Raw genomic sequence first — 25,927 nt, forward strand, 5'->3', positions numbered from 1 at the left:
AAATATACTAGAAAATTAATCTCTTGATAATATCAATTTCTTAACAAAATATATATTAATACTTGAGTAACAAATCCTGCTAATGCCATGCAGTCAAACCTTGTTATAACACTATTTGTCATGGTAATATAGAGTGGCATTATAATGAGTCTGGCATTCCAAAGGGTCTCAGATTCAATCACATCGAAGTATCCAGTAGGTGAGCAGCAGTTGCTCGGGGGTGGGGTGGGGTGGTGTGTGTGTGTGTGTGTGGGGGGGGGGGGGGGGGGGGGGGGGGGGGGGGGGGGGGGAAAGAAAGGGTGTGTGTGTTTGTGTGTGTGTGCATGTGCATCACAACGAGGGCTATATCCCTTTGAACACTAACAGTATCATAACGAGAATTAACTGCAAATAATATTAAATATATAAACCGTAAGTATAATCAACAATATACAATGAAGAAAATTCTTCTAATATCGAAATCTCTCTGGTAGAGAAACAGAAGAATGCCTCACCGCCATAACCAGTACTTGAGTAGATACTTGTACACACTGTCAATGTCTAAACACTCACACAAAAAACAACAACACTCTCTTGGAAAGAAACATACAAACTAAGATCCTGAAAATCTGTAAAAGAAAGTTCCTGATTTGAAATCGACAAGTGCATAGTGATGATGATTGACAGGTGCCAACACACACAGGCTATCAATAAGTGTCTTGCCATGTGCAGCATGTGGTGCACATAAGTAAACGCAAACTATCTAAAAATACCGTAGATGATGATATCTGACATTTGTATATGAACTGTCAATACCATCTGCCAGCTGAAATTTATCAAGGTCAAAATTTCATTATCAAGGCCAAACTATTCAGAATCCCTGTTTCAAAAACAAATTTACCTTAACAATACACTGATGCTGTCAGTGACTCTGAGATTCAATCTTGATCTTTCGTTCATCAATTATTAATAACAATCACACAAAGCTAAAGACTGCATAGGATGGAGGTTTGGTTTTTACAGTATAAGCCACCAGCAGGAAAACAAATAGCTAAAATCAATAATACAGAAAATGGTGTCTTGAGCATTTGAATGAGATGCAATTACCCTGTAACAAATCATTTAATGAACACTGAGGTAAACAAACAAAAAGCACTGCAATAAACTGCATATATAAACATCAGTGATAGTCTAGAACGATACAACCAAGGGTGTGGCACTGCTGGGGTGCTGAGCATTGATGTCAAACACAAATACATGGAAAATCAACAATTATATCCCTTAAACAAACACACCTAGTAAACCATGACTGCTCCCCAGTTTCCCCACTCATCCTCTGTGATGCAGGGCATTTTTAATACAATGTTCCATTTAACAGCCTGGTCACAACTGACACGATATCACACAATGCTGATCTATGTAGTCATTCATTTTTAGTAACAATATGGTGCCAAACAAAACCAAAACCTATTATTTTGTTCCAAATCTCCAAAAACAGCCAAGCAAGCATGAATTTGATTAATACATCCTGACAATTGAAAGGTTGGAACAAAGTTGTAATGAAACAACACTGTATCAGTTAGTTTGAAGTGTAGGTGTTTGATAATATTTGTTAGATACAGAGCTTCACCTCAGTAAATAATAACATTAGTCGGTACTAAATACACACCTATGATATACGGTAACCTAAAACCACTTCAACTCCACTATCACACTTTGTCATCTTCAACTGTAAGAAGTAGAGAGGCAAATTTCTTCATCAAGCAGTGAAGGACTTCATAACATGCACAAACCGCTGCCTGAGATTACAGATTATAGCATTCAGTGGTTGAAAGATTCGGGATATACACTGTTTATGTGCTGCTATGATTCATATGCACAGTATACCAGGAAGACAACCATCTTTGGTGGCTACAAATCTTTCATTTTGTGTTTGAACTTACTACATCTATCCTAGACTTACCACATCTCTCCTTGAAATGAGGAAGTGGGTGAGTGAGTTGGGTATTAAAGGGGCACTGATCTAACGCAATTCCCCGGGACTGGTTGTTGCCTTTGTTATTGTTTTTTCCCCAGTGAGTACCCAGATGTATAGCAGAAATCTAGACTAGTTCGCGACCTCTGCTGCGCCATTCGTAAGTATGGTCAAATTGACGAAGTTTTGATAAGTCACTTGCTTGGTAATTTTGCGATTTTCGTTTACACTATTTCGTCTTGTAACACAAAGTAAATATTTCACCTGAGCATTGCTTTTTATATAGTGTGTATATTTTTTTTACTGTCAAAATGTGTAACAAATTTATTTAACGTCTAAATATTCAGTTATTTTACAAAGTGACTGAAAAACATTTCCATCTGTATTATTATGATAACGAATTCCAAACATTTTGATGTTTAATGTCATCACCAAGAGATTGAAAATGTTACGTTGAAAAGTACATTTCTATGTTGTTTGGCTTCTAATCCTACATAATAATCTTTTATGATGTTTGTAGGCCCTTTTGATCGTCTAAATCAATCTGGACAGATTATTTAGTCAAAATGACTGAAATATTTACACATTATATAAGCTGCCTGAGAGAATCACATTTTACAAAGAATTTCCCAACCAAGACGTAGAGAAACAAGAACGAATCGGTTCAAATGAAGGAAAACAAAATGCAAATACCATAATTACAACCTACCAAATTTATGTGTATAAATTTTAGGCAGCTTCCTTGTTCGAGAAATGTATCCGTGAATATCCACACAAAGGCACAATATCCCACTCGTCTGCAGCTGTACAAAGAAACATATTTGATGTCACGTGTCTCTGTAACAATAAAATATTTTAAAAGATATATATCGTTTCGGGATATTATAACCCGTGTTCGTTTCTGAACTGATCACTTGGATTGTTTCAGGTGTTTCACATAGGTGTCAAGTCTCAAGGGTCGGCTGAGAAAGCCCACGTGACAACTATTTTCATAACGTCCATGGTTCCTAAAAAATCCATTGAGTGATTTATAACAACGATCAACCAATCAATGTATTATCAGTTAACCCTTTGAACAAAGTATGTTGTTTTTACATCGGCACTTCACGCCATGATATGAGTATTCCCTTTGTTTTAGTAAACCTAGACATGTAAACACTCACTTTTGACATATCCACTGTGCAAGATAACAGTTATTAATCAATCAACGTATTTTCTGTTAATCCTTTGATGACTAGGAACGATCCTTTGATTTACAAAAAAAAGTAAATCAACTGATCATTCATCTCTTGCCGGGCTGCCACGTGCATATTACATAACACACATTTCACCTCACTTCAAATCTGGATTTAGATTGAATAATTACCCCAGACACAATAAATGCCAAATGGGAACCTTTGTCAGGTAATCTAACTGGTGCTACCACTAATTGTACCTGTAATAAATTCATTAACTGAGCATCAAGTGAATGACGACAAATAGACAAGTGTAGGGTTATACAAGAAGAAGTGGATGACAACAAGGGAGTGGTAATCGTATTTTTGACGCAATCCGAAATCCGAAAATGTTTTCACTGCATGGATACCTTTTTAGTATTTAACTATAACCATCTGGGGTATTTCCAAATGAGGCTTCCGATGAGCTCCGCTGTTCTTTCTGTCTGTTTGTTTAGGCTGAAGAAATTAATTAACATGTGCCCTTTGTCGAAATCTTTATAGATCACAGTTAACCAATCAGTGTTCATGCAAAAATGGGTAAAACAAATATTGCCTCCAAGTTTATTTAGCTGTCCTTGCAGACAGTAGCCCAGTCTCTGGTCACGCTCAGTTGCGTTGCCTATCATCCGGGTACTCACGGGGAAAAAAACAATAACAAAGGCAACAACCAGTCCGGGGAATTGCGTTAGATCAGTGCCCCTTTAAGCACCTTTTAGTATTATTCCTGCAATATCACCGGCGGGAGACACCAAAAGTGGGCTTTACACATTGTAGCCATGTGGGGAATCGAACCTAGGTCCTTATCGTGACGAGCAAATACTTTAACCACTAGGCTACCCCACTGCCCTCTGTGAAATGAATGACATTTGTTATAAAAAAAACCCACATAAACGGGCCAGCACCTAGCTGAATATTAATTGTTCAGTCAGTTGACAAACCATCACTGTTGAGGTAAGGTAGGAATAAGGTAGACCTAGTGTGATTCAGATGCTATTTGTCTCTGTACAAAGTACAATGTAGATATGATATGTATTAACATAGAAGCATCTTGAAGAAACCTCTTTGGCTATAGGCAAGTGATTTGGTCAGGTGATTTAGTCACATGATCTAATCATGCGATCTGGTCATGTGATCTAGTCATGTGAGTGGGGCTGGTACAGGTAATCGGGCCGGATATCCTGCATAGACTTCAACAACAATTCACCAGCTTCAACCTTCTCGAATCTCTTTGCATCATCCAGAGCAGTGAAACCCCACCTGGAAGACAAAGGAAGAGAGCTTGTGCGAGAATATGTGATTAGGAAGTAATACATTGAAATGAGTGGATGAACATTTTAAGCAGCAATTCATCACTATTGCAGCAACATCACAGCAGACTGCAACCTATCAATATCTGCACTACAAAACGTGGGTGACAGCATGAGCATATCAGCAATGTCAGGATACAAACAAGGATACATAACAGTATTTGTTTTATTTTGTTACACTATCAATGGCAGTGAAGGTATCTATTGATTTTAACTTGTCATGAATAAAGTGCCATTGGGCCATGAATAGTTGCCATGCACCAAAGGATTTGAATCAATCATTGTCTGTGAAAGGCTTGACGCCTTTCCTAGAGAAACAATGTGTAATATTGTGAAGACGACCACCTAGTGAAATAATGTGTAATATTGTGAAGACTGCCACCTAGAGAAACAATGTGCAATATTGTCAAGACGGCCACCTAGAGAAACAATGTGTAACATTGTGAAGATGGCCACCCACCTGTCCACAGCGAAGGGGCTGACTTTACACTTGAAGAGGAGGAACTTAATGACGTCAAGATGGCCCTCAGCAGCAGCAATGTGGAGAGCTGTCCGACCATCATAGTCAGGGGTGCTCATGTCCATCCCAGCAATAGCACATCTGTGAGCAGGACAGTACCACAAATCTTACACCCAGCTTGCTGCAGGCTTACATGTGAAGTTGAGAAAGGACAATGTGGCAGTGTGTGAAAAAGATGTTTGTTTTCTCCAGGTAAGGTATTTCAAATCAACAATCTCGGAACCCATGACAGCTTTCTTGGGGATGGGCAGGGCACACTTTTTGGCCCACTAGAAGTATAATTTTCAAACTTTCAAATGTTGGCCTGACAATAAACCTAATTTCTTTTATACTCTTGTAAGGTTTGGAGACATGATCAAATACATGTGCATATGGTTAAAATGAGTGAAAAGAGTAGGTACTTTTAAGTTCAAAAGAAAAAAAAATCTAACAAAGAACAACTCTGTGACCCAAGATGAATTATTACCACATATTATAATGCCTTTTATCTGTTTCTCCTTAGATAAACAGCTTGAGGCAAAGACTTCCTCATTTTCAGATATCGGAAAAATGCTTCCTGAAATCATCTTGAAGTCGGCCCTTTCAACACATAACATGTATCCACACATAGTTAGAAGATACATGGAACTGTAAGTTCTTATCTCTATTGGCAAAAGAAATGTAAACTGCCAACTGACAAAATGTTCCCTCGTACTTGTCATGAATATATCGAACATGGATCAAAGTGGAAAGATTTACAATGAATTTCCTTGGTAAATACTTTGAACAATTAATGTGATATTTATCACATATCAATAGTAACTGACACTCATTTTTAACAAAATTACTGTTAGAGTGAAAATATTGCCTTTCTTCCTTTGGAATTTTATGATATCTGCCCATCTCAATTTGTAAATCAATACAATACAATGCTAAATCAGGACAAATATTAATTGCTCATTTCTTAAATTATGCAGATCCTGTGAACAAAAACAGAGCCTTCTCACTCCTTATACTTCCTTCATCCACTATTTCCTTTGGTCCTTCTGATATGAAGGTACAAATATAGAGCATTCTCTGTCTTGGACCAACTTGCATAAATGAATCTTAGTGCTAAGACTACTTAGTAAGTCTGTGTTTAAGTATGGGAGATATGATAGTCTTAGTGCTAAGATGGCTTGGTGCAAGTGAGCCCAGGCCTAGGGCAACAAGAACGCCATGTTGTCACAGAGAAGTAAGGCCAGCCACCGATGTCCACTGACCTCCTCAGATCCGTGACATCTCCGTTAAAAGCGGAGAAGAGCAGCGTGACCACGTTGCTGGACTGGGTGTCCACCTTCCTCACCCGAGGGTCCCGCTTCTCGTGGTTGTGGTTGAGGTTGTCGTAGTTGTGGAAGTTGAAGCAGTCCACCAGGTTCTACAACCACACAGACACAATGTTGCAATAGTCAACATATTGTCACATCAAAATGTTAACTTTGAAATACCAAGAGAGGGACAGTTTCATCCTGCTGTATCTTTTTTACCATCATTCTCCATGTTCTTAGTGAATTTCTTATTCAACGAATTTCCAATTTTATAACAAAATCTACACTCAATGTCATAAGGATTTTCAAAGAAGGGAACAAACACTATTGCTTTCACCTGTTGCCGTTTTTTCTATCTTCTAAACGCTCTGTTACACTCTGTAAAACTTTTAACATCTATACAGAAACCACAGTGCAATAACGATTCAAATTGTGAACCTTTCGCACATAACAAACAATACATATCAGTTGTATTTTTAACCAGTAATTTCTGTTAAGTTAGATGAATTCCTTGCCACCCTTGCCGATCTGTGTCTTGCCACTGACAAGATATCTCATATGCTGAAAGCTTGCCAGTATCCTGCCACTGAGACACATCCTAAAGTTCCATTCTATTTCAAAATGATCTAAGTTTGAATCTGTCAAGAGGAGCTTATAATGCCTCCTTCATCTTTGCGTGGGTGGGTAGGTAGGTGTATTCTCCTCATCTGAATCCTTCAACAGCTGAAACAGATGGTTTCCTCACCTCACAGAACTGGATGCCTCTGGAGGAGTTCCCGTACTGGTCCAGAGGGGGTGACCACATGTAAATGCCCATCACGTTGGGCACGACTAGCATCACACCACCAGACACACCCGACTTGGCAGGCAGACCCACCTGAATACATCACAGGAACATCATAAACGTGTCACTAGTAGAGTCAGTATAGTCTGGCCATTTGACAGCACTCTTCAAAGTTACAAATTTCCCAAAAATTAAATAATTAAATAAGCAACCCTAAAGAACCCACTAAAATTCTCTCTCTCTCTCTCTCAAACATATGATAAAATCAGCTGAAGGGTATAGGTTCTCTTGCTTCTGAGTTTAGTTTTTGAGATAAGATACCTTTGTGGAACTTGGCCCTGTACTGTAACATGATTGATAGAGAAAGATGAGTAATTTCTGTGATTTTCTGTGAACTGTGTACACTATATGTTGTAAATGTTTATTTTATGTTCATCGCCGCGAATGGCTGCAAGACTGCTGATGCGGCATAATGCAATATCTACTCTGGAAATATTTAATTAGGCCTCTCTCTCTCTCTCTCTCCAAGACGGCTGATGTCGTTATGTTTCAATGCAACATCACTTGCTTGTCACATGACAGCCGACCCTGTCCGCACTTCCGAGTTACCATACTGAGATTCTGAGGGCGATCACAAAACATATCTAATATATCTAATTGTTACGCAGAAATATTTCACTGAAAATAGTCTATGAAACATTTGAACTCTAAATGATAAGTTTGTTACATATGTCACTAGCAGGATGAACAGTAGTGTACGAGCCCATTCAGTTAGCTCCTGACATCATGTACACCCACCAGTGACACTGTACCAGGTGTCTCTGCATACCTTGAAGGCAAACTGGCCGGAGTAGTCATACATCCCACAGGACAACATGAGTGACAGTGTGTCTCTGATGGCAGCTGGCTGGAGAACCTTGTCACCTGTTGTTGGGCAGATGCCCCCGTTGGCCAGAGTGGCTGCAATCACCGCTCCGGACTCACATGTAATCTCAGCAGAGCAACACTGTAATGCAGAACATAAGGAATATATTCTGGCTCTGTTCTGTCACCAGCGGTTTTATGAACATGCACCAAGGCACTGTTGTAGGCAACTAGTTCATTCAAGTAAGGTGGTATGCAGTGAAATCTCTAAAGTCATCTGTGGTGTGTCCTGGTGGAAAGTCATAGCTCCATAAAGACTCCGCTCTCTGCTGGGCATGGGTCTTGTGGTTACCAATGAGAAGAATTGATTTTCTGATTTGTGAAAAAACATACCAGTGTCATTCCTCAGCCTTGTGGGAGAAGGAGCTGTAAGAAGACAGATGGTTGGATGGAGAATGACCATTTAGTCCTGGTGAGGTAAAGATTACAAAATAACAACAAGACCTGGAAAGGCTGTATATCAAGAGACAAGTTAGAACTTACTTGGAAGTAGAAGTCAAGCAGCTCGATGAGGTTGGTGCCCTTTGGGAAGCACTGTAATGTGACAAGCAGGTCATCAGAATAATGGACCTAGCAAATAGTCTCATTACCATAACATGAGACAGATCGATGTCAGCTGTGTGCATCTGATACCATAACCCAAGTTGATTTAAGCATTAAATGATGCAGCAGCTGGATTCATAAGCTGGAACTTGTGGTGGAACAAACAGCATCATTGTCTGAGTGAGTGAGTGAGTGAGTGAGTGAAGTGAATTTTCAAGTCGGCAAATCAACCTCATGGTTTCTAAATTCTTGGAGTGAAGCATTCAGACAAGCGTATGTCATTTCTGTTTCATAATCAGAGAATTCAGAATGCAAAAAACAGCATAAGCATGATTATATTGTTATGGATACTGTATACAAAAGGGTGTACTATCAAGGGAATATTTTGTGTTCTATGGTGTTTTTCTTTCACTCACAATGAAATATCCTATTTAAGGTGGAAAAGAAACTAAGCTGAATCATTAGAGAAATCTGACATCTCATTGAATCAAGTAACAAGACATGCTTTATTTAATTGGGCGGAAAAAGATTGCTTAGGGTTCGCTCAGTGCTGATTGGCTGATTTGAAAGTTTGCCTGATTCAACCTTTTATTGTGGTGTTGTCAGATCTTGATACAGACAAGAATCATGTCGTAGTGAAAGATGTGTTTTTAAAGAGATTGAATAGGACCCGACAACATGGCGACAGACAACTAACCTGGTGGTTACAACACATCACCATACACGACCGCAGATAAGCCGATCTCATTGATAAGTCGAGTTATTAACTTGCTCCTTGAAATCTGTATGAAATTGTTATGTGCGGTACATTAGCCGGACCCCCAACCTAAACCTACCTCTCGTGAACTCTCATCAAAAATAGAATATCAACAAAACCCGTACTGAATTACGCAAGTTAATCCTGTTGTTGCACCATTGGAAATAAAAAGAGTTCATTGAATAGCTGGACTCATGTTTATATACCGGTATTCATGAGTTAAGTCCAGCCTTGTTACTTTAAACGGTTGTCTCCCATACCTTGTTCTCTCTCATGTAGTAACCCAGGGCAAAGTTTCTGTCAGCTGTTTCCCGCTCAGAAAGGAAGCTGAAAAGAATTACATTTTTTTCCTGGTTACAAGGACATATGCAGTCACATGTAGCTACACACATATCTGGTGACCAATTTGCAATGCACTGTGTGAAATAGAGATCTCAAAAAAAAATCGTGTTTAACTTGCCAGGATTACAAATTGGCATGTGTGTGTGAACCTCTACACACACTGACAGTCGGAAAAGAGATCAAACATCAGACACAGTATCAGCCATGTCGAAAGGGTACAATATTACGCAAGCACTGCCAATTCACACAGAGTTATCCCCCCCTGGTGGTCACATTCACAGCAATTGATGTCCATTCTGGCCGCAGCCAGTTGGATGGAGAAGTTCCCCTTGTGTCATCTGTTATCAGTTGATCAACCCAAGTCAACTAAAGTAGTAAAACCCTCAGGCTTCATCAAGGAGTTTTGCTAATTGCATTGACCAGTATTTACATATTTGACATAAAAAAACAGACAAAAGAACTTCAGATGTTTAGTAATAAATGTTTTTATAATTACTAGGAAAATATTTACCAGAAATATTTAAAAAGATAAAAGAGAATGTGTTAAGTTCACTACTTGTGTTACAAGAAAGGAGCTAGTTTGGTTTAATGGCAGGGTTTCTGTTGTCACTGCTTGTCAGTTTTTGTGAGATGAAAATCTGTCATGATGCAGTTCTAGACATTGGTGCTGACAAACCCAGAAACATGATGATAATGAGATTCAAACCCATGATCATAAGTTTGTGGCAAGCGTAGCTGTGTACAGGAAATGGTGGTGTCCAGACAACTGAGCTACCCATCCCCCAGAATTACAGCGAGAAGTAGTATTCCAGCTATGATGACAGAATAACAAGCAGAAATCCATGTTATCTGATTTAGTAGGAGCTGCAACAGCTGAATGCTTCAATAGAGTTCGTTAGTAACAACGTTAGAGGGGAAAAGCATGTCAAGCATGTTCTAGTTGAAATAACAGGACTCGAAATCTGATCTGTTGTTTGGAACTGAACACTGTGATTCTTTTAACTACAAACTAAATACTCACAACAAAGAGCACTTTCAACTATACAGGATGTTTTTGAACATTCACAGATCATATTTATACAAATCATCCTCTTTAGTCTTGCAAGACATTCCAGAAATTTGTGACGTGTATTCATGAGCAGCACCTCATCAGACACTAAGCAAATTTTGAGCCCTGTCTTATAATTAATGTAAACTACTTGTACTGATAAGAATATTACAAAATGTCCCTTTCGTCAATTAAACACAAGCATAAGGCATGTTTCAACACATTGATAAAAACAATCAGGGCTTGAAATTTGAAATAAACCATTTTGAAAAGCAAGCAAAGCGTCAGCTTTAAACAACGAGAGGCAACATTTGCTACTATAGTGAAACCATTTTTTGGCAAAAGAAATATTTACCGCCTGTCACTGTCACAAATATGATCTGTGGGGTCAAAATATGCTTCATAACTGAAATGGGAATGTTCAAAACAATATACATACCACTTGTACTGCATCACCATACAATGCTTGAAGTGCACATAAAATATCAGTGCAACATTTGAAAGTGTGCAGTGAACAAAGGCAGAATTAGAGACTTCCCAGAACACCTAGAACTCTCACCCTCTTAACTGTTGTTTAAGTCTTCTTAAATTAATATACAGAAGAATTCTATTTCAATGACCCAGTCTACTGTTCTTTGAGATTGTTGGGAAAATTCATTGTTGACTTGCAGATAATACCCACAAGCATCTGTTTTTTCAGCAGAAGTTAAGTCCCTTTGCTAAATCTGAAGGTTTTCATTTCATAATTATGACTTTGTTGTTTAGCACCACACTCAGCATTATTGGAGCAATGATGGCAGAAAGGTAAATAACCACGTCTTGACTAGCACAATCCAGTGATTGACATTACGAGCAGCCTCCCACAGAGTACGATGACACCCCATAGGTTGCTGGGGCCTATTCTGACCTGGATTCCCACTGGGGCAAACATTATTGAAATGTCTGAGACATAATAACAAGAAACCTTTTAAAAAAAAGCCTGTTTGGTATTCCAGTTGACTGTCAGTAGTGGGTTAGCTAATCTTAGGGTTTGGTAGTTGAAAGTAATTGTGAGGTCGAATTACAGTTAACAGAAGCTTTATCTGAACTAGGCTAGAATGTAAGTCTACTGAAAAATACTACTGATGAATGAATGTTATGCTGGAGATTTATTTCCAACTTACAGTCAAAGAATAAAAAAACACTACACAAATCTCATGAGTACAACTATGTACATTTGATAAAGAAACAAACTAGACCGTGACTTCACTGATGACTAGACCAAGATAAGTGTTCTCTGTATGCTGTGAAGAAGTCTCTCCCAGGACAATGACATGTAAGAGTGCAAAACATAAAATAACACCTCTAGGGCTGTGAAGTGAAACATGATCAATTGACTCAATGAGTGACATGACTAAATGTTGTAGTCGACAGTACTTAATATAGTAGAGAGGGATCAGAGTGACATGACTAAATATTGTTGTCGACAGTACTTAATATAGTAGAGAGGGATCAGAGTGACATGACTAAATGTTGTTGTCGACAGTACTTAATATAGTAGAGAGGGATCAGAGTGACATGACTAAATATGGAAGTCAACAGTACTTAATATAGTAGAGAGGGATCAGAGTGACATGACTAAATGTTGTAGTCGACAGTACTTGATACAGTACAGAGGGATCAGAGTGACATGACTAAATGTTGTAGTCGACAGTACTTGATACAGTACAGAGGGATCAGAGTGACATGACTAAATGTTGTAGTCGACAGTACTTGATACAGTACAGAGGGATCAGAGTGACATGACTAAATGTTGTAGTCGACAGTACTTAATACAGTACAGAGGGATCAGAGTGACATGACTAAATGTTGAAGTCGACAGTACTTAATACAGTAGAGAGAGATCAGAGTGACATGACTAAATGTTGTAGTCGACAGTACTTGATACAGTACAGAGGGATCAGAGTGACATGACTAAATGTTGTAGTCGTCAGTACTTAATACAGTACAGAGGGATCAGAGTGACATGACTAAATGTTGTAGTCGACAGTACTTGATACAGTACAGAGGGATCAGAGTGACATGACTAAATGTTGTAGTCGACAGTACTTGATACAGTACAGAGGGATCAGAGTGACATGACTAAATGTTGTAGTCGACAGTACTTGATACAGTACAGAGGGATCAGAGTGACATGACTAAATGTTGTAGTCGACAGTACTTGATACAGTACAGAGGGATCAGAGTGTCATGACTAAATGTTGAAGTCGACAGTACTTGATACAGTACAGAGGGATCAGAGTGACATGACTAAATGTTGTAGTCGACAGTACTTGATACAGTACAGAGGGATCAGAGTGACATGACTAAATGTTGTTGTCGACAGTACTTAATATAGTAGAGAGGGATCAGAGTGACATGACTAAATGTTGTAGTCGACAGTACTTAATACAGTACAGAGGGATCAGAGTGACATGACTAAATGTTGTAGTCGACAGTACTTGATACAGTACAGAGGGATCAGAGTGACATGACTAAATATTGTAGTCGACAGTACTTAATACAGTACAGAGGGATCAGAGTGACATGACTAAATGTTGTAGTCGACAGTACTTAATACAGTAGAGAGAGATCAGAGTGACATGACTAAATGTTGTTGTCGACAGTACTTGATACAGTACAGAGGGATCAGAGTGACATGACTAAATGTTGTGGTCAACAGTACTTAATACTGTAGAGAGGGATCAGAGTGACATGACTAAATGTTGTAGTCGACAGTACTTGATACAGTACAGAGGGATCAGAGTGACATGACTAAATGTTGTAGTCGACAGTACTTGATACAGTACAGAGGGATCAGAGTGACATGACTAAATGTTGTAGTCGACAGTACTTGATACAGTACAGAGGGATCAGAGTGACATGACTAAATGTTGTAGTCGACAGTACTTGATACAGTACAGAGGGATCAGAGTGACATGACTAAATGTTGTAGTCGACAGTACTTGATACAGTACAGAGGGATCAGAGTGACATGACTAAATGTTGTAGTCGACAGTACTTGATACAGTACAGAGGGATCAGAGTGACATGACTAAATGTTGTAGTCGACAGTACTTGATACAGTACAGAGGGATCAGAGTGACATGACTAAATGTTGTAGTCGACAGTACTTGATACAGTACAGAGGGATCAGAGTGACATGACTAAATGTTGTGGTCAACAGTACTTAATACAGTACAGAGGGATCAGAGTGACAAGGAACTACATTGTAGTACCGATTCTGTGTCATACACTTGCACTACCGATTCTGTGTCCTACACTTGCACGACAGGAGAACTCTTCAGAAAGGAACTGTTACAGAGTGTATCCTACCTGCTGATTTACGACTTTAGCAATACGAACAAGTGTCATGTTCAGTCCAGCACTACGTTTACTTGCAATGCGTGTAGTCAGACCAGGAACAGGCAAACCTATGACTGATGGTGTGAGCATCAATCCAACCTACGGGTCACAATGCCACACCAAGACTGCCGGCTAAGGCCTGGGAGTGCCTATCCATGTGGCCTACCTCTTAGTATCACTCAGGCCTAATTAGTTGTCCTTTACAAACGTGAGTCCTCATGTGGTGAGAAGTGAATGTCAAGACTAGTTGACATATTCCATGAGCCTCAGACGGCGAGCTGTGCTTCTGATAACAAGTCTGGCCATAAAACCTCAGACAATGAGCTATGCTTCTGATAACAAGTCTGGCCATACCAAACACACTTACACTGAGTTGTTGAAGCTCAAGTACTCGTTGCCAGCCATCCTCTTGTACATCTTGTTTGTCTGAAGACGAAGAACAAAATCAACACATGTGCTGTCATTCAAAGTGATCAATTCAGTACCATAGTCTGTTAAAAAGTTGAAAATAAGTCCATGATTATTACAACTGCTGCCAAACAGACCCTCCCTTCCCATGTGCACCTGTAGGTGTGACTGCACCAGCCATACTGAATACATGTTTCAGAAAGAGAAGAATGTAACATTTGAGGTCACACAATGTAACCACTCACTCCTCATTAAAGTCACCTTTTATGGCAAGAATGGGGAATTTGGGACATCTACTGCAGAATCCTTATGGAACAGAACATAAGTTCTAGGTCACATGCAGACACACTTGAAATCAACACTTACAGATTTTCCAAGCCAAATATCAACTTCATCGAATGAGTGAGTGAGTGAGAAGTGTTTTACACCGTTTTTAGCAATATTCCAGCAATATCACAGCAGGGGACACCCGAAATGGGCTTCACACATAGTACCCATGTGGGGAAATGAACCCAAATTTTCGGCATGACGAGCGAACTCTTTAACCACTAGGCTATCCCACCGCTTTCATTGAACGACTTACATTCTAAACTGTAAGGGTGTTTTTTATATGTCACTCCAGTAAATAGATTACCACTCACAAAGTCAAATCTGTCGGCAAGGTTGAGATCTTTCTTCAGCAGTGAGCATGTGACGATGGCGCCAGCGTTGATCATGGGATTGTGTGGCTTGTCTGTAGATAGAAAGGGGACACATTCTATAGACCAGTACAACCCTGACCCAAAGTCATGAAAGTCTACCTCTCATCACAAGGAAGGGTCTGAGAAGGCTCAACCAAATACAGATGTCATGCCATTTGTCAGTTGTGAAGACCATAGCACTGGGTGCGAATGAGACTGGATTAACTGATGAAGCTAATAATAATTTGCTATGGGAATTAAGTTCATTTACATAGTTGTAATTATAAGATTTGTATATGTTAAATTTGAAATCTGTGACATGACATTGTTTAACATGGAAGCAATATGGAAAACAACTGTCAGTATGGTCAGGAAACTCTTGCAGTGTCATGCATGTAAATAGCATACAAACAGATCCAGCAATACAGGAAGTATTATTATTGTCTTCATGCAGAGCAAGGACTGACAGCAAGTCATGCAGGTATGGGAATGAAGGTGAGGTGAAAAAACCCATTGCAATTCAAGATTATTGCACTTATATAGCAATGTGCATGCCTGTGTGTGTAGCTGCTTGTATGAGTCCGGACTAGGTTTATAGTGCTACTAGGTTTATAGTGCTAGCCCACTGAGATACCATGATGAGTTTTAACATGTATACCCCACCCTGACACAGTATACTGACTCTGAACCGGCCAGTCCTTAATGACGAATGCCAGGCCAACTTTTAATGTCTTTACATATGAAGTGGCCCCCTGATTGAACCACCGAACTTCCATTCTCTTGAAGTATGTTGTGACAGACACAGGGTTATGACTAGCCAAGTCCATGTTGAAGTATGTTGGGACAGTCCTAGGGCTACAACTAGCCAAGTCTATGTTGAAGTATGTTGTGACAGTCCTAGGGCTACAACTAGGCAAGTCCATGTTGAAGTACCGTATTCAACGTAATAAGCGCCCAGGGCGCTCTCAAAATTAGAAATAGGGGGCTCTTAGTAGAATATTATTTTGGTGAAAAGGATAAATTTCGTGTTTTATGGTGACAGCCTGAAATGTTTATGTCCGACAGATATATTTTCCCAGAATTTAATTGCCCATAATTAAGGGTGCATATAACACACGAGTGTGCATTATACGTGAATAAATAAGTCTCGTGTACATTGATCAATCGGAAGGGGTGCTAATTGGGATTGTTCACCAGCCAATATATCAGCAAATATCGCCGTGGGCGCTTATTATGTCGAATACGGTATGTTGTGACAGTCCTAGGGCTAGCACAAGCCAAGTCCATGTTGAAGTATGTTGTGACACTCCTAGGGCTATGACTAGCTAAGTCCATGTTGAAGTATGTTGTGACAGTCCTAGGGCTATGACTAGCTAAGTCCATGTTGAAGTATGTTGGGACAGTCCTAGGGCTACAACTAGGCAAGTCCATGTTGAAGTATGTTGGGACAGTCCTAGGGCTATGACTAGCAAAGTCCATGTTGAAGTATGTTGTGACAGTCCTAGGGCTACAACTAGGCAAGTCCATGTTGAAGTATGTTGTGACAGTCCTAGGGCTACAACTAGCCAAGTCCATGTTGAAGTATGTTGTGACAGTCCTAGGGCTACAACTAGTAAGGCCCATGTTGAAGTATGTTGTGACAGTCCTAGGGCTACGACTAGCCAAGTCCATGTTGAAGTATGTTGGGACAGTCCTAGGGCTACAACTAGGCAAGTCCATGTTGAAGTATGTTGGGACAGTCCTAGGGCTACAACTAGGCAAGTCCATGTTGAAGTATGTTGTGACAGTCCTAGGGCTACAACTAGCCAAGTCCATGTTGAAGTATGTTGTGACAGTCATAGGGCTACAAGTAGGCAAGTCCATGTTGAAGTATGTTGGGACAGTCCTAGGGCCATGACTAGCAAAGTCCATGTTGAAGTATGTTGTGACAGTCCTAGGGCTACAACTAGGCAAGTCCATGTTGAAGTATGTTGTGACAGTCCTAGGGCTACAACTAGGCAAGTCCATGTTGAAGTATGTTGTGACAGTCCTAGGGCTACAACTAGGCAAGTCCATGTTGAAGTATGTTGGGACAGTCCTATGGATATGACTAGGCAAGTCCATGTTGAAGTATGTTGTGACAGTCCTAGGGCTATGACTAGCTAAGTCCGAGTTGAAGTATGTTGTGACAGTCCTAGGGCTATGACTAGCTAAGTCCGTGTTGAAGTATGTTGTGACAGTCCTATGGCTACAACTAGGCAAGTCCATGTTGAAGTATGTTGTGACAGTCCTAGGGCTACAATTAGCCAAGTCCATGTTGAAGTATGTTGTGACAGTCCTAGGGCTATGACTAGCTAAGTCCATGTTGAAGTATGTTGTGACAGTCCTAGGGCTACAACTAGGCAAGTCCATGTTGAAGTATGTTGTGACAGTCCTAGGGCTACAACTAGGCAAGTCCATGTTGAAGTATGTTGGGACAGTCCTATGGCTATGACTAGGCAAGTCCATGTTGAAGTATGTTGTGACAGTCCTAGGGTTATGACTAGGCAAGTCCATGTTGAAGTATGTTGGGACAGTCCTATGGCTATGACTAGGCAAGTCCATGTTGAAGTATGTTGTGACAGTCACAGGGTTATGACAAGGCAAGTCCATGTTGAAGTATGTTGGGACAGTCCTATGGCTATGACTAGCTAAGTCCGTGTTGAAGTATGTTGTGACAGTCCTAGGGCTACAACTAGGCAAGTCCATGTTGAAGTATGTGAAGGCCTATGACTCTCTAAGTAATAAACAAGGATCGCACCCTTTGCATCCCAGAATACAGTGGCCATATCTTTCTTCACTCATCTTGCAGACTTGAATTTCTTTGGTGCCTAAGAAGTGGAATGGTGCCATCACATGGACTAATGTTTTGGCTCATAGTGGTAGACCCATGTTTCATCACCTGTACTAATCTCTGAAATCCTGTTCAATTAGCTCTACATTTTCTCTGGTGTCACTAATTTACAAACAGCCTCAACAGACCAAATACACCTGTAATGCACTACTAAAATAATGTGCTACATTGACTAGTTCACTTTGTTATGGCCCATGGTTAAAAGTTGGTCAGGCTTAGAACCTTTTGACCATCCCTCGTAGTCCCTACTAGAAAGGGTTAAGGTTAAGGCAGAACTAACAGAAATAGAGCAGTAAGGACTAATGGTTTAGAATCTGTTTCAGTTACAGTGTTACTTTCAATACATGTTTCAGGAGGCACCAGGATGCCTTGTGGGGTCAGAAAGAGTTCTTACACATTGAGGGGAGTAGTTTGTTACAGAGGAACAGGATTACATGAGGTCTTTCTCATCAGGGTTAAGTAAGAAGGACTAATGGATCAGGATCTGTTTCAGTTACAGTGTTACTTTCAATACATGTTTCAGGAGGCACCAAGATGCTTTGTGGTGTCAGAAAGAGTACTTACACATGGAGGGGAGACTACCATATGCCTCGACACATGAGACCTACTCACTGTTGGGATTAAGACAAAGCATGTTGAAGGGGAGTCCGCTGGGTTCCTGGCCCACGTACTGATGGCTGACCTCGGACCCGAGATCACTCAGAACTAAGGCATAGGACAGCGCTTTACTAACAGACTGTAGACAGAATGGATCTGTGGTGTCGCCAACTGAATACCTAGTAATGCAAAACGTTATTTCAGGAGAAAGAAAGCCTTGGGACTCACTGTTTGGGTTGAGACACAGCATATTGAAAGGCTGTCCGCTGGGCTCCTGTCCCACATATTGGTGAACAACCTCTGAGCTCAGGTCACTCAGAACTAGTGCATATGTCATGGCTTTGCCTACTGACTGTAGGCAGAACGGTACCTCAGTGTCGCCAATGGAATACCTAATGATGTAAACAGCCAAGTTATGATTCATAGAACTGCTTCATTGTTAGATGGTCACCTAGACAGACTAGTTCAAAATAACAGGTGCTTTCATGTTTTCAAATATTCCTGTACAATTTATAGCTATATAAAAGGCATGAATATGGATAAAAGTTGATGCAAGTTTAAAAAATGTTTTAAGTTAATCTTGTGAAACTTTATATTAGTCCAAAGAAATCTACAAAATGAATAATTTTTATGTCCTTATTCATAATACAATTATGGCTGGTAATATTTTGGGAAAAAGAGTCATCATTCAAGTATGCAGTGATACCCTGTTTGTTTTGTTGTTTAACGCCGCACTCAGCAATATTCCAGCTATATGACTGCGGTCTGTATATAATCAAGTCTGGACCTGACAATCTAGTGATTGTCATCATGAGCATCAATACCACAAAGTGGTCACCTCTTACGACCAGCATGGGTTGTCGAAGACCGATTCTAACCTGGATCTTCACAGGGTAATACCCTGTTAGAGCAGATAAGACAAAACAAGACAATTACTGTAAGGGACCCTTAATAAATATTAATGGATATGCTTGGTACCCAGAATTTGATTATCCTAAAATCCTATTGACCTCATTTTGCTGGGGATGGTGCTATCTTGTTACACAGGGTGTCACTGTATTAAGCCATCTGTCTATAGCCATTGTAATACTTTATAAGCCTATTGCCCATATTTCAGGTTCTGGAAAACATCTCTGAAATCCCAATCTACATAACTGCTACTCTGTGATGTCAAATATTAACATCAAAAGCAAAATTAGTTTTCAAGTCCAAACTGCACCATTGGTAGTGTGTGGGGCCTATGAGACACATGGCCTCAGGTCCTTCCACATTCCCTGGCACTGTGGAAGGTATACAGTGATCGCTCGCTATTGCGCTCTTCGATAAAGCGCTACTTCGGTTACTACACGCGGTAACGCATGGCTCCCAAAATTTATGTACACTTTTATTACTGATAGTTTTACACAGACATAATTGTATTGTTGTTCGTTGTTCATTTGCACATAACGCTTCTCATTGCATAATCAACCGTTTATCGCTGAATGGAGTTCTAATAATCGGTTTGAAAACATCCGCGGCAAGTCCCGGAAATACGATTGTTCAACTAGTTAACTTTTCACACTATCGACCTTTGATCTTAGAAGCGCATGCATGCAATAAAAGAGAACCACAAGCGAAGTTTAAATTCTTAATTAGTGGGCAATCCAATTTGAGGCGACAGTCACACACATGTAGTTGCTGTCACAACACGGCGGTCATTCATTTCGTAATCGTGCTTTCGTAACATCGCCTGGTTTTTTCAGTAGTTATAACAAGCGATTTCATTGGATTAAAATTTGTTTCTAATGACGCTTTCTTGCCGAAATCTACTACAAGTTTCGTGATTGGTCAATTTTGAGCACGTGACCTCAGGCAGCCAATAAAATTATAGCTGTGATACCAAGCTCGTGTTTGATAAATTTCAGAAGTTGGCGAAAGATTTTTTGTTAAATCGTGTTAATCTGAACGTTTTAAGCAGGAAATCACGATATATATTAAAAATATGGAACTTCGCGAATGTATCATGCTAGGTTACGAGCTGTAACAAAGATTTTTCATGCATATATTTTTGCATTAAACATTGTGTCCGAGCCGAGAATTCAAGGCGACGAAAGCCGAGATATCATTTGACTTACATTACACGCGATCGCACGAAACGATGGAAATAATAACTTAGATGTAAGTTTGATTACTTTTAGATATATTTTTGTTGATTTTATTTATCACTTTGTATAATATATTTAAAGATTTGTTTAAAACGTCTTTATTTTGCTCTTTGATGTGGACCCGTTGTCGAAATGTGTGTCCAAGAATTTTATTTTCAATAACATCGCGGGAAATAGTGAATAATTTTTTAATTTATCGATTAAAAATGATAAATTGAAATGGAATACGTATTTCAGACATTGTGAAATGTGACAGATTTAATAAATGAATGATATTACAGGTAGATCTAGGTCCATAAAAATATATACTAGTTTGATGTGACGTGAGATAAACACATATTGATGATTTGAGATTTTCCGAGCGCGCGCCTCGGCCTCGGTTAAACGGCTCATCGTCTATAACGCCCACCAATTATTTGGACCCCATTGGTAGCGTTATAGCGAGCGATCACTGTACTAGTGCCTTCACCAGGCAGTGTTGGCTACTGATATATGCTGCAAAGTCACTTAGCGCTGTTGGACACTACTGATAAAAGTGTGTGGTGTTGATATATGCAACTATACTATATATATACCTCTGGCCATCAACTGTACAGACTGACACACCCCACAGATTGGGATTGAATCTTGCCAGCTGTGGGATGTAGGATGCTGTCTGAAAGAGAGAGGAGGACATTTAAATACAGTTCAGACAGCATCCCACTCAGATCGGGGTTGAACCTAGCCGGCTGAGGGATGTAGGATGCTGACTGAAGGAGCAATCAGAACATTGATATACGGTTCAGACAGCATCCCACACAGATCGGGGTTGAACATAGGCGGCTGAGGGATGTAGGATGCTGACTGAAGGAGCAATCAGGACATTGATATACGGTTCAGACAGCTCCCCACACAGATCGGGGTTGAACCTAGCTGGCTGAGGGATGTAGGATGCTGACTGAAGGAGCAATCATGACATTGACATACGGTTCAGATGGCGCCCCTCACATATCAGGGTTGAACCTAGTCAGCTGAGGGATGTAGGATGCTGACTGAAGGATCAATCAGGACATTGATATATGGTTCAGACAGCTCCCCACACAGATCGGGGTTGAACCTAGCTGGCTGAGGGATGTAGGATGCTAACTGAAGGAGCAATCATGACATTGACATACGGTTCAGCTGGCGCCCCTCACATATCAGGGTTGAACCTAGCCGGCTGAGGGATGTAGGATGCTAACTGGAGGAGCAATGAGGACATTGACAAATGGTTCAGACGGCGCCCCTAACATATCAGGGTTGAACCTAGCCAGCTGAGGGATGTAGGATGCTGACTGAAGGAGCAATCAGGACATTGACAAATGGTTCAGATGGCGCCCCTCACATATCAGGGTTGAACCTAGCTGGCTGAGGGATGTAAGATGCTGACTGAAGGAGCAATCAGGACATTGACATACGGTTCAGACAGCATCCCACACAGATCGGGGTTGAACCTAGCCGGCTGCAGCTGAGGGATGTAGGATGCTGAATGAAGGAGCAATCAGGACATTGACATATGGTTCAGACAGCGCCCCTCACATATCAGGGTTGAACCTAGCTGGATTAGGGATGTAGGATGCTGACTGAAGGAGCAATCAGGACATTGACATATGGTTCAGACGGCGCCCCTCACATATCTGGGTTGAACCTAGCCGGCTGAGGGATGTAGGATGCTGACTGAAGGAGCAATCAGGACATTGACATATGGTTCAGATGGCGCCCCTCACATATCAGGGTTGAACCTAGCTGGCTGAGGGATGTAGGATGCTGACTGAAGCAGCAATCAGGACATTGACATACGGTTCAGACAGCATCCCACTCAGATCGGGGTTGAACCTAGCCGGCTGAGGGAGCAATCAGGACATTGACAAATGGTTCAGACGGCGCCCCTAACATATCAGGGTTGAACCTAGCTGGTTGAGGGATGCAGGATGCTGACTGAAGGAGCAATCAGGACATTGACATACGGTTCAGACGGCGCCCCTCACATATCAGGGTTGAACCTAGCTGGCTGAGGGATGTAGGATGCTGACTGAAGGAGCAATCAGGACATTGACATACGGCTCAGACAGCATCCCACACAGATCAGGGTTGAACCTAGCTGGCTGAGGGATGTAGGATGCTGACTGAAGGAGCAATCAGGACATTGACATACGGTTCAGACGGCGCCCCTCACATATCACGGTTGAACCTAGCTGGCTGAGAGATGTAGGATGCTGGCTGAAGGAGAGCAGGACACTCTCACAGATTTGGGTTGATATGAATCTTATGCGATGGGCCTTTGGATTCCAGCTGAACAATAGCTAAGAGGAAATAAATAGAAAATACTCATGCATTATCATGAGAATAAGAATGCAGGTCTGGCATAAGCTCTAAACCCCTCACAGTAACATACCTTGAAGGATTCTGGTCAGTCAAATACGAAAAAATAGAGATACTGACCGTTCCGGCTGTGTTGGACTTGCCCTTCTCATACAGCTTATCAATGTCCTGACAGAAGGTAGAAAAGTCGGGGATCACAAACTCTTCTCGGAATGCCTTTGCAATGAGGACAATGTTGTCTGCAATACACCTGAAAACCATGATTGCCAAAAATGATTACAGTAGTGAGTGAGTTGGGTTTAACGCCGCTTTTAACAATATTGCAGTTATACCGCGGCATGTCATCTTAATGTGGGAGGAAAGCCTGAAGTGATACAGGTCTGAGATGTTTACCACTTAGATGAAACCCACAAGCACAGGTATGGTGCTGACAAACCTAGAAACATAATCGGGGCAAACTGGGAATCGAACCCACAATCATAGATTTCTGGTGTGTCCAAGGGACGCAACTCTGCACAGTGAATCGCAGCACCTTAGACGACTGGGCCACCCGTTCCCTAAATTACAATAAACAGCAGCAACAATTTTAACCAGATAACAGAATAAACATATATCTATAAACATGTGCTAATTGTTCCCTCTTAATTTGGTCCAATGACGACCAGCTCATGCTGTTAGTGGTATGGTCTGCCTTCTCTAAGTTGAGAGATGTCTCCTCTAGTGTGCTGGGCTTACTTCTTAAAAGTTTCTCTGTCCAAGAAGTCATATGCATGTCCCTCTCTCTTGATGTTCTCACTCTGTATGCTGGCAATCTTGGCCATTGACTCCTTCAGACGATGGTCAGTCTCCCTAAGCCCAGTCTTCTCCAGCTCCTGTGTTGGGAAGAGGGGATGAGAATGTAACAAAGACACTTCAGTAATGAGAAGGACATATCTGTAAGAGAGGTGGACAGGTAGACATAATTGACTCAAATACAGTGTGGAAAACATGATCCAGAACACTGTACTGTCTCTCTTCCATATATGAGTTAGTGAGTGAGTTGGGTTTAACGCCGCTTTTACCATTATTCCAGTTATATCATGGCATGTCAGCTTAATGTGGGAGAAAGCCTGAAGTGATGCAGGTCTTAGACTTTTACCACTTTGGTGAAACCCATGAGCACAGGTATGGTGCTGACAAACCTAGAAACATAATCGGAGTGAACCGGGATTCGAACCCACAATCATAAGTTTCTGGTGTGTCCAAGGGACGCAACTCTGCACAGCGAAATCGCGGTGCCTTAGACGACTGGGCCTCCCGTGCCCCCTCCATATATGAGACGCTATGCAACACAACATATGCACACTCTTGTTACCATGGTTATTTGACCATGCTGAAGGATAGGATTGCCACAATGTGAAAGAAGCACCCTTATAATGTAGTTTCCAAGCAGATACTGGCATAAAAGGTTCAATGACTACACAAATTCTTGCAATTCAGATGTCATGGAGATTAATTTGTGGATTCTTGGTAAGCAATAAAAGAATTGACTCACTTGTGGTAAGTTAAGTATATATAGAATTAATTCACCGCAGTAACGACAGATTTAATTCTATTCAAAAGGGAAAACTCTGATTCCTTCATTGATCTTCTTGAATTGAATGTCTCCGGTATAGTCCAGCCAGTAACAGCTTTTGAAGGTCTACAGAAGATCATCATTCTTGACTCAACTCATGTTTCCCTGTGTTTCATCTTTTCATTATCTTAAAAGACTTTTACACACATACTTCCACAAAACATCTAAAATGTACACAACCTTAGCATCATTAGATTCTGATTCACAGAACTGTTACAGGTTTGACAAAATTTGCTGGCTACCACTAAAAGAGAGACAAAAAAACAAAAAAAACTTATGACAGTGGACAAAATAATAATGAATGAATTCCCTCTATCTAAATGATTTGTTACCTCACCTCAGATCAGCTGCTTCAAATTATAACCTACGTAACAAACAGAACATGACTGCACGTTTTGCCACAACAAGTACCTTTCAGAAATAATTGATTATAGACTCATTAAAACAGTGGAATACAAAAACTAAAATAGATAAAAATAGTATTTCTGTAGCTGAATTTAAAACAAGAATCTCCAAATGTTATTAAATCTCCATATTATTTCAGTTATGGAACGCGTTAAATTAATATTATACACACAAGACGTAGACATGGATGTAGCAATCTAAATGTTGACTTACTGAGGGTAAGTTTGTCAGACACTACTTCTTGCTCTTGCGGTTCCCAGTGTGAAAATGCTTTTCACTATTTTCTTGAACATTTTTTTGATAAGACAATCTATATTTATCAGCATTATGTATATAGGGGCTCAGCCCAATTTAGAAACAATTCTAAGTGGTAACAAAAATCTATCCGGAGAACAAAATAATTCAATTTTTACATTTATCCATCAATTTGCAGTGGAAACAAAAGGATTTTAAATTTATCTTAATATAATAAGAATTATCTATCACCAGCTACTTCTATCATGTCTATATTGTTACATGCTTGTTTCTGTACAAAAAGTCTCAGTTATATTTTATTTTTCTATTAGTTTTGGTATTCGTTATGACTGTGATTTTGATGTCAAACCATAACATTCCATGTAATTATCACAGCATAGTAATGTTCTATTGTTCCCACCCTTTATTTACATTTAAAATGTCTGTCTATTCTATTCTTTAATAAACTACTGTCATTTCATAAATACATTAAATATCTTTAACAAATGTACCATTGTATAAAAATAAATATCAATCTATCTCGTGTTTGTGTGTGTGTGTGTGCG

At 40.3% G+C, this 25,927-nt stretch overlaps 1 protein-coding gene across 1 annotated transcript in view; it reads right to left on the reverse strand.

Moving 5' to 3' along the window:
- Positions 1 to 294: 294 nt before the first annotated feature.
- LOC139476946 (glutaminase kidney isoform, mitochondrial-like) overlaps positions 295 to 25,927 on the reverse strand; it is a 51,998-nt gene continuing 26,365 nt past the window's right edge. The window contains exons 3-15 of the mRNA XM_071259507.1: positions 23,843 to 23,979; positions 23,228 to 23,357; positions 21,343 to 21,422; positions 18,852 to 19,015; positions 15,116 to 15,207; positions 14,434 to 14,492; positions 9,553 to 9,619; positions 8,476 to 8,526; positions 7,898 to 8,074; positions 7,030 to 7,161; positions 6,240 to 6,394; positions 4,939 to 5,079; positions 295 to 4,428 (exon numbers count right to left, since the gene is read on the reverse strand). Of these exons, the coding sequence (XP_071115608.1) occupies positions 4,305 to 4,428; positions 4,939 to 5,079; positions 6,240 to 6,394; positions 7,030 to 7,161; positions 7,898 to 8,074; positions 8,476 to 8,526; positions 9,553 to 9,619; positions 14,434 to 14,492; positions 15,116 to 15,207; positions 18,852 to 19,015; positions 21,343 to 21,422; positions 23,228 to 23,357; positions 23,843 to 23,979 (1,509 nt within the window). The 3' untranslated portion in view covers positions 295 to 4,304. The remainder of the gene's footprint in view (positions 4,429 to 4,938; positions 5,080 to 6,239; positions 6,395 to 7,029; positions 7,162 to 7,897; positions 8,075 to 8,475; positions 8,527 to 9,552; positions 9,620 to 14,433; positions 14,493 to 15,115; positions 15,208 to 18,851; positions 19,016 to 21,342; positions 21,423 to 23,227; positions 23,358 to 23,842; positions 23,980 to 25,927) is intronic.

The sequence above is a fragment of the Haliotis cracherodii genome, unplaced genomic scaffold (assembly GCF_022045235.1).
Source record: "Haliotis cracherodii isolate W230 unplaced genomic scaffold, xgHalCrac1.p SCAF_1, whole genome shotgun sequence".
NCBI classification, from domain to species: Eukaryota; Metazoa; Mollusca; class Gastropoda; order Lepetellida; family Haliotidae; genus Haliotis; species Haliotis cracherodii.